The sequence below is a fragment of the Coffea eugenioides genome, chromosome 5 (assembly GCF_003713205.1).
Source record: "Coffea eugenioides isolate CCC68of chromosome 5, Ceug_1.0, whole genome shotgun sequence".
Classification (NCBI taxonomy): domain Eukaryota; kingdom Viridiplantae; phylum Streptophyta; class Magnoliopsida; order Gentianales; family Rubiaceae; genus Coffea; species Coffea eugenioides.
In genome coordinates this window covers 48,896,069-48,913,115 of record NC_040039.1, presented here as the reverse complement: position 1 = coordinate 48,913,115, position 17,047 = coordinate 48,896,069, and the positions used below count along the sequence as shown (strand labels likewise).

Sequence of the window (17,047 nt, the reverse complement as noted above, 5' to 3'; positions counted from 1 at the left end):
AGATTTTATTCAAACGGTGTCAAGAAGAAAAACAACTTTCAAGAAGATTTTATTTGATTCATTTGCCGTGTAGAGAGAATAATATCTTCTAGTTTCACTTCCTTTGTATTTTTCTCCTTTTTTTTTGGATTATTATCACTTTAACCCCTTAAATTGCTTGGAATACATTATACGGTCCATTTTTTTTTTTTTTTTTTTTTGTTTTTGGGATGTGATTTGATATTAATAGTTCCATCATCTTGAGATTTGTAGTGGATTAGCACTTAGATCTTTTCTGAGTCAAATCAAGATTTATCTATAAATGAAAGGGCAGTGAGGCGGTGGCGGGCAGCCGGAAAAGTGGTGGTGGTCCTTCCTTGAGGTGGTAGGATGGTGTACTTTTTGAAAGCCAAACGATTGTCAACGTCAGAGTTGAACTCTGTTACTGTAAACTTTGTAGAAGCCTTGAATTCAGCAGTCGAATCAGTGATTCGGCAAATATCTATCAGGATAGGATTGGTTATGATTAAAGCCTTTTGCTGCAATGTAGCTATAAAAAAAGAGGATACAGGGCTTTGAAGTTTGATCATAACCCCAACTTGGAGTTGTGGTACTCTACCATTTTGTGTGGGCCAGGATTTAAGACCATCATCTCTAATTTTTTTATTTATTTAAATTTAATTCAATTATGTGCCTACATGATTTGGGAAAGATTCAAGGCTCTGTTTGGATTGTAAATTATTTGAGATATTTTTACTGTAACATTTTTTATGATATGATGTATGTGAGATAAAAAAATAATTAAAAAAATAAAAAGTTATGTTGGAAATTATAATGATGGTGTAAGCAAATAAATTTTGACAAATAATTCTCTATCTAGATAAGGTTGGTTGGACGTAATTAAAGTCGCTAATCAAGAAGACGACTATTCGGGGTTTTGTGGCATCAATGAGGTTAATTATCTCCCAGCCGTTGTAGTCAATTAATGAACTGTCCCATTTATAAAAGAAATACAAGATTCACAACACTTACAAGATTCACAACACTTGATATCAATCTTTAACTTCCCCCGCCATTCATGATTCATCATCAACATATATATATATATATATATATATAGAGTTAATGAAAATCCCTCTTTCTCATTTGCTCCAAATCTGCAGACTGAAAAAAGGAATGTGAAAGGGTTTATCATCTATAGGTCATCAAGCAAGCTAACCGAGCTTAAGTGTTGCTTTCAATGCGATAATCTTCCGCTAGTGCATATACACTTGTACGTACATAAATACGTATATACGACAATCGCGGTCTGCTGCGAAAACGTGAAATACATGCTACAATTCCCAGTATGGCATACAAATGTACCTTGCGTAAGCATTTTTTTGATCTGGCATAATCATTCATGCAGGTAGGTGAAAAGTATGTGGATGAATTATGTATATACATACAGTCTTTGAGGAAGAAGAAAAAGAAGAAGAAGAGAACATGCAATACTACTCCGCTCCACTGGACTCGACTCAGACACGAGTGCTGTAGCTTGTAAATGGTCGTTCCAGGAGGAAATAAAAATATTAGTGCATTATCAAATGCAAAATTAAGCAGCAACAAAATTAAAGTGGTTTTGTACTCTTGCCCAAGAAAGGAATGGGATTAACGATGATAAATTTGTGTGGTTAATTTTAACATAATGATTCCCTTGGGTGACAGCAAGAATGGTCCCATATATAGTCAGCCAAGAGAGAAAGCCATTTGTGAGGTAGCCTCTTGTTGTCAACATGTGAGACCCTATTGCTGATGGAATATACGCCCCCATGTCTTATCGATTCATTGAACAAAGGAGAAGAGATAATGACGCCCCCATTCCGCTAACTCAAATTCTTCATCAACTCATTTTTGAAGATGATCATGGAATGGAAGGAGATGACGTGATGCAATACAATGCTTTCTTGTACATTAATATGGAACGTTTCCAACGGCTAGCTAAAGTGGAAAAATCCAAAACCCATTTACCATGTTCACACACACTAGTGCCTTTCATTTTTACTACAAACAAATGTAAAGAGCTGCTGCTGCAATTAAGTTAAAAGGAACTAGTATTAGTATTTTTGGTTCCCTTTGTACAGAAAAAAAAGTAATATCTGCTTGCTTCTTGATTATTTTCCTCCTAGAAACATTATTATTATTAATTTGGTATGCTATAATTTTTACTCAGAGGTTTGGGGGTCCTAATTTAAGTCAAAACAAGATAACACAAGGGACTTCAATTTTACACTCTATGATTTTCCTCCTTAAATTATGTCGTATCATGATACGTCTTAATCAGAATGCCATCTGCCAATAATGATGTTTCAAATCAAATCACGCAAGGGTTTATCTTCAACTCTTTTGCTCCAGCGATTAGAATCTCTGAGTTAGCATACAGATTTCGCGATTTGGGACAGTAATCCCCGTACTTAAGTTAATTATCTGTTAGCACATTAACCACAACAGGACTTCTTCATTCAGTATTCGGACGCGACAAAGATCAATTCTTCTTGCGTTTTCTTGAACACAACCAAAATTAAGGCTTTTGTCTTCTATAAGCCTATGCCACTGGCTTCATAAGAGCAAAATCTTCAACAAAAACATAATTAATATTTTCAAATACTCGGGCCTGGCAGAAATTAATCCTATCACGTCAAATTTATGGAAGACAAACAACAACTTGAAAGCGAAGAAATCAAAATCAAAATATTAGCTTCAAATTAGTAACAGGATTCGGTTGGCAATAATGAATAAACCCAAAGAGAATTCGAGTTCTGGAAAACTTATTGAAGATCGAAGAACTAATGGTTTAAGTGAGCAAACATCTGATTTTGCAACCTCTTTAGGGTTTTTGAAGCCAACCGGAAAGAAAGGCCGTTGTGCAATTTCAAGGTACGTACGTAGCTGCCATATGTAAATGCATGCTCAGACTTATGATCAAAAGGAACTCAAATGATACTAAATTGTGAACTACTTAATTATAAGCAAGCAGAGTTACTTGTATACTCCCTTAAATTTACTATACAATAAAGAGCAATATTGTGCTACATTTTCTTCAAATACCATTAAGTTGCTGCATTCTAGAAGAAGATATAGGTAGGTATTTATCCCCTATTTCTCTAAAGAAAGAGTAGAAAATTCTTCTGGAAGTCTAAGAATAACCAATCCTATAGAGAAGTATCCATATTAATCCGGCTGTTAAATATGCACGGCCTCACCTACAATTGGCTAAAAGCTCCATCGAGAACCGCGGGCGAAATTTCAACTGAGAAGTCTTGGCATAATATGCTTAGCACGAAATTTCAACCTCCATTCCGGCAATCAATCTTCGGATACTCATCATCCAAACTTAACTCCTTGGTTTCCGTCATCAGCATATAAAAATTGTCTTGAAAATTTAAAACATAAATAATCATGCCTATAATTAAACCATCATGAATCATGCAACCCATCTATGAGTACCAATTCATGCCAGTAACTTGATAAGGCTGTCGAAAAACCCCATCTCCAAGAGATCCCAACATTGCTTGTTGGTGCAATGAAGTTGTTTGAGGAAGCTGACTCAAGAGGGTGGCGATTGAACTGTTCTCATCATTATTAGTCCTCCCAATGTTTCCATCACTGCTATCAGCAAGAAACCTCTTATTCGATGGAGAAATTGGGTTTCCCTCGTCGTTCCAGTACAGAGCTGGGAGTGCTCTCTTTGCAGGGATGACATGATTGGAAGCTGAACCAACCAAAGGCAGCTGTGATTTTGCGGCCCCAGATGAAGTTAACTGAGACATAGAGTTACCTTCACTACTCAGCATCCCCGGTACTTCAAACGCGCTTTGTTCATTTTCGAGCAATGCACCAAAGTTTGAAGCCTTCAGTCCCAGAATCTTCTGTTGTGACGACATAGACATTGAAGGCGGGAAAGATGGAGGGATTGATGGCATCATATCATTCAAATCATCCCTGTCATGATCCATTGGTCTTGGTGTATTGTTCTTCTTGTAGATCCGACATAGCACCCAATCATCAAGCTGGAAAAGCCAAAAAAATAATAATAATAAAAGGGAAAAAAAATAAAAGAAACCTCACAAATAAGTGTAATTGAATTCATCATCCTAGGAAATTAACATCAAAAAAGGTACCAATCTTCCACAAAAATGATAAATTTGAAAAAGAGGAAATGATGGAGACATTTACCCTGAGGGAGCCTTTTTTGTTGCCAATATCACAACCTGGAGGCTTGATACTAGTTTTGTTATCAACCAGCCTATACTCATGCATGATCCAATTAGTTTTGATCCCTTTTGGTGGCTTTCCCCCGTAGAACACCAGAGCTTTCTTCACCCCAACTTTCTGCGTCCCCCCAGAGGTAAGCACAGGCTTGTCAGTCCCCGTAGCCTTCCAGTATCCCGACGTAGCCGCCCGATTCGGCCGTGCCCCGTTGGGATACTTCCTGTCCCTCGGACTGAAAAAGTACCATTCTTGTTCGCCAAAAGTCGCCTTCGCTGCAAAAAAAACAAAAGTAACAAAACAAGAAAAACGACCATAACCCGTATTAAAATGCTTTACCCGGTATAGGACTCAAAAGGAACTATGCAAATACATGAACAAAAAGTAAAAGGGTTGATTAACAGTTTCAACATAGTAGTACTGACCTGGGAGCTCCCAAGGATCAAATTTATAGAGATCGACTTCAGCTATGATGGAAACGGGAAGGGGAGCTGAGGCGGCCTTTTTCTTGAGGTAGTGGACTACAAGCTCTTCATCGGTGGGGTGGAAGCGAAAGCCGGGAGGAAGCTGAGGCTGCTGAGAGCCAGTGGATGAATCCGTACTCTCCATTAATTACTACTAGGACTGATGGATCAAAATTTGATCAATCTGAAAAGCAGTGGAATTTGATCAGGAAGAGATACTACTGTTATTGAGCTTTGGATTTTTTGGACCCCCAAAAAAGAAAAAAAAAAAAAAGAAAGAAGAAAAGCTATCGGGCAAGAAGAACATTAGCACAACATCAGAAAATACAGAGAATCGACCGAATTGTTGTTTAGAGCTGGCTGGTCCATCTTTTATACGGGTACGGACCACGGGATTACGGTGGTGTCACAATAATAAAATACAATGAAATTCCTCAATTATCTTTAAGCCAAGATGTCACTGGCCAGTCACACTCTTCCACGTCATGCCAAATTTGCCCCTGTTGTTACAGCCGGACGTTGAGTGTGAAAATTAGGTGATTAACGCCGGATATGCGCATTGAGGGAGTTGAGAACTGAAATTTAGGCCTTTAATCAACCGACACGCGTGATTCTTAAATGAGACAATTCGTGACACGTGGCAGCTCAGGGGGTGGGGACCACTCCGCAACACACACTCTCCCAGTACATCGACGATAAAAGGTTTGATAGGACGAAAGATAATTTCCCCTGCCCCGGCCCCGGTGATCGGGTTGGAGTAAGGGCCTCTGTTTTTGGTCCTACTTTAAAGCTCTCAAGCATCACGCTTTTTCTAGTTTTCTTGGCAGTGGCCAAAAGAAAATCATCATGAACAGGAAAAAGAAAAACCACAAGAGTTAGCATATAATTATCATCCTTTTAACTTTGGACAAGTTTGCACGGGCTAAGGCTTGAAACTGAAACCTAGGCCAATGAACTCGAAGTCTAATTATTCTTCGCCTTCGTGATTGTACACGAGAAGGAATAAGAGGGTAGATGATGGTCGTCATTATCTTAACTATGGTCTTAATTATTTCTGGTCTTCAATAAGTTTTGACATACATCATACAGGTCCCAGGAACGACTTGACAGCTGTACTCAATCAACTAATCCCGCCCCCCCCCCCCCCACACACACACAAAAAAAAAGACAATTCCTATGCTTATTTGAAAAGAAACCCATTATATACTTTGATCAGTTGAGATAATGATCTACGTACTAGTTAAAATGCTCGTGCCAAAGATGTATACATGTATCTCTAAGAGAGAGAGAGAGAAAGAGAGAGAAAATATTCTCTTTTGAATTAAATTTGTCGTTGGTTGGATGATGAATAAGTAATTTTGATCCGTGAATTATAGCAAATTAAATATTTTTAAAAATAGATAGATATCGTTCTTGAGAGATACAAGTTAAAGAGAATGGATGGTTTCCAAAAGAAACCATAGAATCTTTCTAAAAGGCTATGTGGTGGTGAGTACTGATTAATCCCAATTTGTGTTTCTTAGTAAATTTTGATATATATGACAAGCAATAAGTTAACTAGTCTAATGTTGTGAATGCATATTAGGCGGCGACCATATCATTTGATATTTTTGATAATGGATTTTATTAGCTAGCCGCTCGTGTCTTCTCCCATTAGGTAGTCGTAATCTTTTTTGTGTAAGTCTGATTTTCTTTTTCCTTATGGTCATTTCAGGTAAAATAGACGGTCGAGATGCAAACCCTAGTGCTGACAAAATAACGCAAAACGAAAATTCAAATCCAATATTTGACCTTCTTAATTAATACTGGGATGTTATATGTATGGTAATGGAAGCGAATTTTTAAGGACGAAGACCTCATCAGAAAATTAGACCAAAAAAGAAAGATTAAAAAAAGAAGAGAGAGAAAAAAAAAAAAACTAGACATACATGTTATTATTTTGAGACTGTTGGCAACAAAATCTTCATGGAAAACCATGCATGGAGATGAGCGGTGGGTCCTAATTGCTGGTTCATGATCGACCAGTAGGGTCCCGATTGGGTCAATTCTCGGAGTCCATTTCTTATCATCAGAACCAACACGACCCACATCCCTGATTTGTAGCCTATATCTGTATGACCCCACATCCTTGTATTTGTATTCCATTTCTTCCTCTCATTAATTAACCCCTAAATTAATCTCCCCCATTGGAATAAATAGATAACCATACAGTATAAAGAATGAAAGCTGGCCCCGTCCTATCATCAGTCTCGAATATGTATAATTACTCCGTCAAAACCTTCCATCAATGTCAAATTAGTATCCTCTGTGGGCTGCTGGACAAGATGGTGGATCCCACGCCTTAAAGATGGATAGAGGTGTAAACAAGTTTAATATTTTAGTGTTCAAACTTATTTAATTATTTATTTGTGAAATTGAATTTGAATAAGTTTTTTTTTTTTTATTGAATTTGAGTGTTATTAGACGTGTTCAAACTTAAATTGATTAGTTGGAGAATCAAATTTAAATGAGTTCTTATCAAATCGAGTTAGATTCAAACACCGGTTAATTAGACTCATCTTTCAACACTATTTAAAGGCAGTCTGGAAATACTCCATTTTCTTTTTCCGGGATTTGATTTTTTTGGTCCTTTAGTCATGGATGCATCCGGTCCACGTTGACTTATATGTGCATGTTTGCTTGCTTGTACATGTATGTATACATATATATATATATATCATGATTTCTGATGATATATATTAATTAAAATTCGATTACCTGAACCAAGCTTTTATGGGCTCACTGATGGACAAAGAACAATCACAAACATAGCTCATTGACTAAAATTTCGCCTGATGTACGTTAGAAGCATCAAATTAGGACCCCTAACGGAGTATTACACATATACAACCATGAGGAAATTAAAGATAAAGAGGGGGTGTTAGGTGTGAATGTTTTATTCATGTTTCTAGTTTTTTTTTTTTTGGGGGTGGGTGACTGCCAATTCGCAACAACAGATCGAAATCAATTGTCTACTCGTAATCGGAGATAGTGAGTAATTACCGTTAAGCTCGGAAGAATTTTTATACATCTACATAAATTGACAACAAATAATTTGTACATGCAGCTCTATATGAAAATAAAAAGGACAAAGTCTTAGGTTGAAGCATATGATTATGGTGCCTGCCAAAGTCGGAGATACATTTGGACCTATTTCTAGTTCAATTTTTTGTCAATATTTTCGAGAATATTATCAATAACAGATGCCTTTTTTCCTTTCACAAAAAACTTGGACTTCGGGGTGGGGTGCTTCTACCCTATGCATGGTTGCAGCCGAAGCAATAAGAAGCCAAAATAAACTATAGCATCCTCAGAATTTATTACTTCTCCTTCAAATTAATAGATTCCAAGTTACTAATAATAATACTTAACGTGATTGAAACCACAACGATGCTATCCATAAATCAAAACCGTCTTTTGTTCAGATGTAACCCCGGCCCGGACAAACGATCGAGTGTATACAATTTTATCACCATTTTATCCCCCGATTATATATGTTACACATACATAACACAGCTTTTATCACGTCCTGAGTGCATGAAGAGGAAATTAGAAAGAAAAATAATCATCTTTTCACGAGGGAGCTGAAGAAAGAAGGATAGATAAAAATGTCATTTCTCCATCATTGTCGTCATGGACACCACAGACAGAGAAAAAAGGGCACCTCTTAAGACAAGAAGAAGTTGTTAATTCTACTACTATACGTTCATTTATGAGGTCATGGAAATCATATATATCCAGCATCGGGGGACGAAAGAAATGTAATAATTAAGCACAGCCATTTAATTAACAGTAGAGTTAAAACATAAGCTTAATTAATTACTACCGTCCATGTGGGCTGCCATGACGTACTGTGAAAATATGGTACGTATCGGTTTCAGATTATTGGAAAACCTAATTTGCTCTTTATGCTGTTTAACGAGAAAAAGTATAGATTTGCATGTGCATCTCGTACGACTCGTGACTTTTTGTATGCTTCAGCGGTGATCCATACTCCTTTCATCAATTAATGTATCATCATCACTGCTAAGCAATGGTGTACGTACGTATTAAAAGTTTTATATATATATGGGATTGTTGCATCGCGTGCAGTAAAACCCTATGGCCCTGTTCTCGGTTGATTTAGATTTTACAAAATCTGACTGTAGAAACTGAAATAGCTATTTTTTGGGTGATTATAATTAGTTAAAATAATCGATCGAGAGCATATACAGCCTGTCCTTTGGAGAACCATTTCATCAATTTGTACGTAGGTACTTGATAGCTGGAAAAAAACTTTTTGTAGCCTCACAAAAAAAAAAAAAAAAAACCATTAAACCCTTGATGTAGCTAAAATCCAGGGAAGAAGAGTTACAATGGGATTCCTACGCATTCTGAAAATAGACAAAGATTGTATGTAATATGATTTTGACAATGGGGTAGGCAAAGTCAGCTTTCCTTTGGCATGCATCAGTTATGATGCCGAACAAGTTTAAAAGACAGGCCCTGGAATTACGCCACAAGAAAGGCAGAATTCCATAACATCTAACAAATTCAGGCAAGTCACAATTGCATGACCCTTTCACATGTGATTCAAGCCTCATCAAATAAATCTGTTGTACATAATTATCCTTACGAAATCAGCAGTTTGGTATGCTACAACAATTTGTTTTCCTTCTTAATTAATACACTAACCACATCATCATCATATATTTCTTTTTTTTTTTCTTTTTTTTTTATCATCGTCAATGATCTTCATCATATATATGCATGTGTCCATTACTGATGTTCTGCTGTTGTCATCTGCACATCACCTATATATCCCTAGCTAGTTGTGACAAGATGCTCAATTTGAATATTGAGTTCCTAAGAGTTTTGACAATATTGAACTTATATATAGGAACCGAAACAAAATTGAACTGAAGAAGAATTAAGGGTTCCTAGCTAAAAAGGCAAATTCTGGAAAAAAAAAAAAAAAAGGAAGTAGAATTAATAAAGTTGTTAGTGGACTTGGACTTATCCATTTTGACTGCGTTTTTCAAATGCAAGAAGGTTAATTTCATGGTAATTTTGATTTTCTTGTATCAATGGTCAACCATATTCGAATGTCACATTAGTACTACGAATGAACCTATGACTACGAGGGAAGTGAATCCGTCAAACGGCAAACAAGTTACCTATTTTACACTGGAACTGAAGCAGCATGATTATTGACTGCCCTAAGAAAGCAAAAGAGGCCAACCTTCCGATTCCATAGTGATTTTAACCCATCTTCGACTATTCCAAACAACCCTTTCATTTATTTATTTAGGCTAATACTTCTAAAGCGAATTTGAGTGCTTCATGGTTCATGGACAAAATGTACAGACGGATTTTTTGTGCGTCACTTTACTTATGTAAGTAAAGCAATATCAGTATCTATTTATTTGTTGCAAAGCATGGGTTTCATAAATACTTTGGAATAGCTTTTCTCAAATAGGTGGAGAAGGAATTAAAAGCCATAGACAATCATGGATGTATTCAAGAAGACTGTAGTTTTCTTTTTCTTTTATTTTTTGCCATTAAGACGTGAATTTTTGTTAGTTTTTCCCCTAAAACAAGAGAATTGAAGTTTTAGTATCTTCTTATCGTACACGAAAATGATTTAATAATGAAAAAAATGACACGATTAACAACAAAAATTGAATCTCGCACAATTTTAATTTCCTGTAAAAGAAAAAGAAATTCCTTGAGGTCCCAAATTCGAAATTTTTCTTAAACCTCCAATCACGCACCCAACTAGCTAGATGAAGATATTTTGTGCAGTAACAAAATTAGATATACGTACAAAGGTAGCACTTTATAATTAGAATATTCAAATTGTGTATAATTGCAGATCTACCGTATAATGTACGAAAACAATGGTAATGAATCACATAATAATTATCAAAATCAAGTTCCGTAATTTGGCATAATATGCGGTAGTCTTTCCCTAACACGAATACGAATTCGTTGCACCTAAACTAGGATTTTGCTAATGGATTTCATTATCTAAAACAATGACAAGCATGGCCACAATTTAGAAGAGCTAAGAATTGCGATTGAAGAGGGTTCTAGGTGTCTGAGTTTTGCTTTTCCAAATATAGAATGTAAAGATAATCTAACTTAAAAGTTGCAATCACAACTAGCTATTGATAATACTAATCCATGCTGTACATGGTGCTGCTGGGCACAATCACTTTCCAAATTTGTATACAAAGACATATACTTGATCATTTATCTTGATCCAAGTAATTAGCAGCTAAAGAAATATTACTGTCACACAGCTAATACTTCCTCTCAACAAAAGATAAAGATACGCACTGCCACCTTTGGACATATGCGTAATATCTTTGACACGTGTCACAAGATTCATTTAACCTCCTTAATTTATGGGTTACTTTTTCATTTTTCTTGGGGAGAAGTTCAGTGGGGTTATAACAATGATGATAAGGGCTGCTTTTGTTTGTGAAGTTATAGGAGTGATTTGTTTTGCAGCTTCATGCTCATTGATCTCATTGCCTATCCATCTATAGTAAAAATGAATGTCAACTATTTTTCGTATCCATTCACTAATATTTTGACAAAATCCGGAAAGGTAATCTCTATGTGAAAAGGATTGTATGTACATCAATTAGGCTATTCACTATTGCAAGTGGGACTGACATCAGCAGCCGAAGTACACCCAAAGGGAACTTATGATTTTTTTTTTTTTTTGCCCCCTTTTAACTTGTAAGCATCTGGGCACAAGAATATTGCAACTATGTAATGTCCGATTGATGTTAATAGTTAAAACCTTGTACAGTTATATTGTAGATTTCTTGAATGATTTTAACATTGTGAAGCTTTTAACATGCATATATAGTCGCTGTTTCCTCGATATTTTTTCATAGCTGTCGTGTTATCAGATTTAGGGGTGCATTTGAATCGAGTCGAATCGAATTCAAGTAGTGCACTAGTAAAGCTCGACTCAAGGTAAAATAATTGAGTTCGAATTTGAATTCGACTTCAGTTTGTCTCACTCGCGTCTAATTAAATCTAATCGATTCTAATCAAACTCAATCGAGTCTATTGACATTTCACAATAATAAATATACAAAATTATATATATATTATAAAAATACTCGATTAGGCTCATCGAGTTTCGAGTACAATAATTTGGAACTTGAGCTAGACTCACGCGTTTAAACAAGTAACTCAAACTTAATCTCGAATTCTGTCAAAATGAGTTCGAGTCGAGCTGTTGATCAAGTAGCTCGCGAGTTTGAATCGAGCTAGTTGGTTCGAGTCGAGTAATTGATCAAGTAGCTCGCGAGTTCGAATCGAGCTATTTGGTTCAATATCACCCCTAATCGGGTCATTGATCATGTAGCCATAGGCGACTTCATTCTCTCAAAAATCTCGATAAGTAAGAGCAGGATTAAGTTTTTTCCTTTTTTAAAGGATGAACTAAAGGATGTATAAATACTTCTAGTTGTAACGTAAATATATTAAATGCAATAATAACTTGCTGTTCTCCGCGGTGCAAAATGCTTTAGGAAATGGACAAAACCCATGATTCGTGGAGGTTCAGTCGCACTTCGTGCTCTTGCGGGATTCTCGTAAACGCATATTTGCTCCCACCGCAAACCAGCAGCTCCCTCGCTGCAAATGAAAAGACTAAGGCAAGTTGTTCAACAACCAAGTAGTTGGCCACCGGGGGCGCTTGACCTGTAATCTTGTCCAGCATCTGGTTTAGTAGCGTTCAACTCCTTTCGGGTTCCCCATTGAATTTAACCATTCCCTTTAGTGTAAGGTAGAAATTGGTCCAAAATAGAATTTATTGTGTCTAGGAAAAAAAAGGTCGTTCAACATATAAAATCCAAATAAATCTCTCCCTCGCTATTCATCCATGAATTAATCTTATATATATATATATACATTGATGGTATATATATTATTGAATTTGGATACATATCACACGTGTAAATTTTGAATTTTAAAATTAAATTAAAATTAATTATCATGCACCAAAGCTTGATATGTATATGCTAGAAGATTAATGCTTTATTGATAAGTTATTAAAAATTGGGGAAGAAGAGAGAGAGAGGGGGAGAGAATATAAGTTTGTGCTGGTTGAGTCTTGTGCACGAGGCCATGAATCATATGTCATGAGCCAATTTGTGTCGCTGCACGTTTACTTTTGTAATGTTGCAAGATCACAAATCATGGAAGGCTTAAATAGATAGTCAAAAGAGGCCCAAAATCAACCACAGCCTCAAATCCTATTTAAGTCCAATAAGATGGGCCCAATGTGTCGTTACTGGATAGTGGTGCTTTACTGGTTAGGAAATCCTTTTACGAAACGTCAAATGTATAGCTGTGGAAGCTTTCGAGGGACTATGCAGTGATCCAAATTAAGCCATTTTATGATTTTTCAGGGAGGTCCAAGTTCAAGATTTTTTTTTGTTTTTTTCGAAATCCGAAGAAACGAACAATCAAGTGGTAATTAGACGAGGGAGGATTGGGTTGGGTGGTAAGTGGAAGTAATTGTGAGTAGGAGCTTCTGGATTCAAAATCTCTTACTTACCAAAAAGAAAAAAGTGGCCATTATATATTTTCACTTCTAGCTTCATAAAATGGAATTTTCTTTTTCAGAAACTTATATTACAGAGGAAAAGAACATGTATAAAAAGCCAATCAATAGAATATTATTGTCATTATTTAACCTTCCCAAGAACAACTCAACGTTGATGTCCACAAATATTTTAGTTTCAGAAGATAATGGAAACATCTTTATCTTTCACAAGAGTCCAATAAAATAAGTCGGTCAATTTTTCTTAAGCAAGCTCATCATTTAATTAACATATGCAAGTTGCATACTTTTCAAAGGTCCTCTCCAAAATGGGCTTTCTTCCTGCCGGCTAATCTTTCTTTATTGGTACAATGGCACATGCAAAGGTTTCTCCGTAGAAAAAATGAACGGTTCAGGACACTCCTTTAACACATGTACATTTTATCTAATTTATCATATATATATATATATATATACATGCATATTAATAATTATTATTTTTTTACATTTTTAAAAATCGAATACCTGAAATACATTTTAATGGGTGTTCAAAAGGCACTAGCACCCGTTAGACGGACCGAAAAAAGAAATGTTAGAAGAAACAAATGAAAGTAAAAAAAGAAAAAGAAAATCTTCGAAAAGCTTTTGAATTATAAATGTCCCAACTTTTTTTTATTTATTTTGGCAGAGAATTCCAACTTCCTTCATTGGAGTTTAACAGCCGCCGCCGCCAATGTAGCTTAGGACCTGTCATTCAGCTGGCGCCGCAATGGTGAAACTATAGGATACCTTCCTCGGAAAAAGAAAAAGGATATCGCCGTTAGGCCTAATCTTGGCGGTTGTTCTAAAATCACGTGCTTATTTCTGGTCAAACAACTTGACCCTGTCAAATACAATGTTTCATCATGTCATGGGCAGGCGTGCGATCCTCAATTCAAGGATCAAGAATGGAATTTGACTTCGGCATCTTCGCGTCACTCCAATGTAAGGGTTCATACCATGTATCGGATTGCATTTTTATTTTCAAAAGTTTGATTTTAGAGAAAATAATTATGCTGGTACTTTTTACAATATGACGCGTATAAATTTTTTTTTTAAAAAAAAAAAATGTGTTTGGTTCGGATTTTTCAAAAATACTAATTTAGATGGAGCCGATACTAATTCAACGTCCAATGAGCAACATTTCGTTAACATTAACTCTTTGCTATGTGGGGAAAAAAAAAGGAACATAAAATCTTGAGCATGCATGCCTTGTTTACATGTATGTATCTATTTCAAGTTTTAAATTTTTTGAGTGATAAACTTAATTAAAAAAATGTAAAAATACAAAAGATAAGTTTAATTTGCGTGATGGGGTGCCATTGATAAGTTTAAGGGATATCTTTGGTTACCCGTCCGGTATCCGAAACTTTGCCCCAACTAATCCGGACACGACCCGCGTAGCGCACCTGGTTTGATGGGTGAGGGGTGAATCTCCCAACAAGGGTGTCTGCGTACACTAGAACTCGAACACGAGACCTGTTTAAGCGAATTCGAGCCGCTTACCACTCAGATCAACCCCTATTGATAGTTTAAGGGATATCACTTGCACGTAGACAAAATTTTTGCAAAATATTCTCAACTAGCCAAGAAAACAAGTTTTAAGGAAAGAAATAAATAATGCTGAATATACTACAATAATTACCTTTGAATTCCCCAATTATATTAAGATCTTGATGTACATTAATAGCTCGCTCAGCTTTTGAGCAGAGAGTACATATACATTCTCATGGTCATGGACATTTCAGGTAAATAGCATTCTCCTAGAAATTACTACTACAAAAAAACGAATGGGGTAACCATAAGGCATATGTATCAAGACACCCAACCCCACCCATAATAAAATTCTTGAAAGTCTCCCCGTGCTCTTCTTTGTCTTCTCTTGGAATTAAAGTCAAATTGTCGGCCCAAAGAATCCATATATTTACAAATTCACCCCAAAGCACAATCTTCACCCATCACAGTTTTATCTCCTAGATTTACTCTTCATGGCCTAAAACCCATAATCCCGGTTTGGGTCGGCGGGTACCGGATCCCGAATGGGTCCACCGAGTTGTGAAAGCTGTGTGTGTGAGGCACAAGAGGGTTGGCGTTATGCTGAAAGAAACTCGAATTCTCAACCCGGTGCCTCCTCAGCCCACTCTGTACTTCCTCCTCCACGTGGCCGGCCTGCGGAAACGATGGGACGTACATGTCATTCTGGGCATTCACATTATTCCTATCGTTGTTATTGCAGCTGGCCACGTTGTTGTTCACATGTCCATGTGCAGCTGCTGCCGGAATAGCTTGAGCTTGGCTTCCGGGACCGAGTTCCGGCAACGAGTTCAGTCCGGCGAGGGTCGCCCAATCAAAGCTCCCTGAACCCAAGTTTTGAATATTGATTTTCTGATCATCTTGGTGGAGATTCTTGAGAGAGTTCATTCTTGGTAAGGCGAAAAACCGGTCACTAATCTCCGGCAACGACTCGAGAACATCGTCGAACTGAGATGAGGATGACGTAGATGAGCCATGACTGTGCTCTCTGCTCTGAAGCCCAGAAACCGGCTTTGCACCTGCACTCGAATTTTTCTTGTAAATTCGACATAGCACCCAATCATCCAACTGCATGTACAAAGAAAAACTCCGATTAATCTTGGAAAACCACAAAAAAATTTTTAATAAAAAAATCCAAGGAATCGATGGATATGATAAAAGATAAAAATGTAAACTAATCGTCCTTACCCTGGCGCTACCATTTTTCCTTGAAGGCTCGGAGAGTCTGTATTCATGCATGATCCAATTGGTCTTGGTGCCTTTAGGTGCTTTGCCCACATAAAAAACCAGGGCTTTCTTGATCCCAACTTTACGTCCTTCGGTGGTGATGACCTTGTCGGTTCCAGTGGCTTTCCAGTAGCCGGAGCCAGCAACTCTATTGGGTCTCGATCCATTCGGGTACTTCCTGTCCCTTGGGCTAAAAAAGTACCATTCTTTCTCCCCAAATATTGCCTTACCTGCACAAAATCAATAAATAACATAAAACAATCAGAAACAACTTTGTCTTTTTTTTTTAAATGATCGTCACAACAAATCATTAGGAAAAAAGAAAAAGAGAAATTCTTACTCGGAAGATCCCATGGGTCAAACTTGTAAAGATCAATCTCTGCTATAATTTGAAGATTAAAATCATGGCCTGCAACTTTTCTGCAGAGGTACTGCACCAACAGCTCCTCGTCTGTAGGATAGAATCTAAACCCAGGTGGCAAGCTCAGTTGTGAAAGCGGGTCAGTTTCTCGAACACCCATTTTTTTTTTTTCGTTTTCCTTTCAGGAAGAAAATAGTTAAAAAATAACTTTGACTAGAGTGGAGGGCAAAAAAGGGCGGGAGGTGGCGTTGGAGAAGTCGAACTCTGGAAACGCTCTCCAAGAATTCTTTTTTCAATTTTTTGGGTAGTGGGGGATTGGACGGTATTTATATTGGTGCAGACTGAGGGGTAACGTAGAGATAAGTACGGTCGTCATTTTCTGAAAAGTCCAGAAATGGGTCCCATCCCGAGTTCATCACCGTTCATAGGGTGACACGTACTAAGAAATTCGGCATTATCAAGCGGCCGACCTTATCCAGTGGTAAAGCCTCCCTCCAGGTGCATGAACCCTCCCAGAAAAGAAAATGCATTAATTCCCTCGACCAAAAAATTTTTTTTTCTGCAAAATGAAAAAAAAAAAAAATTGAAAGATCTCCCGGCCACGTG

At 36.9% G+C, this 17,047-nt stretch overlaps 2 protein-coding genes across 2 annotated transcripts; both read right to left on the bottom strand.

Moving 5' to 3' along the window:
• Window positions 1-2,986: 2,986 nt before the first annotated feature.
• Window positions 2,987-5,000, bottom strand: LOC113772133 (NAC transcription factor 56). Its single transcript, XM_027316691.1, has 3 exons — window positions 4,653-5,000; window positions 4,195-4,502; window positions 2,987-4,028 (listed from the first exon to the last, which is right to left on the bottom strand). Exons 1-3 carry the CDS (start codon window positions 4,834-4,836, stop codon window positions 3,456-3,458), a joined length of 1,065 nt encoding a protein of 354 aa, XP_027172492.1. The 5' UTR covers window positions 4,837-5,000; the 3' UTR covers window positions 2,987-3,455.
• Window positions 5,001-14,950: 9,950 nt separating this feature from the next.
• LOC113770715 (NAC domain-containing protein 72) lies at window positions 14,951-16,717 on the bottom strand. Its single transcript, XM_027315275.1, has 3 exons — window positions 16,421-16,717; window positions 16,042-16,310; window positions 14,951-15,921 (listed from the first exon to the last, which is right to left on the bottom strand). The coding sequence occupies exons 1-3, from the start codon at window positions 16,599-16,601 to the stop codon at window positions 15,307-15,309; spliced, it is 1,065 nt and encodes a 354-aa protein (XP_027171076.1). The 5' UTR covers window positions 16,602-16,717; the 3' UTR covers window positions 14,951-15,306.
• Between the last annotated feature and the right edge of the window lie 330 nt (window positions 16,718-17,047).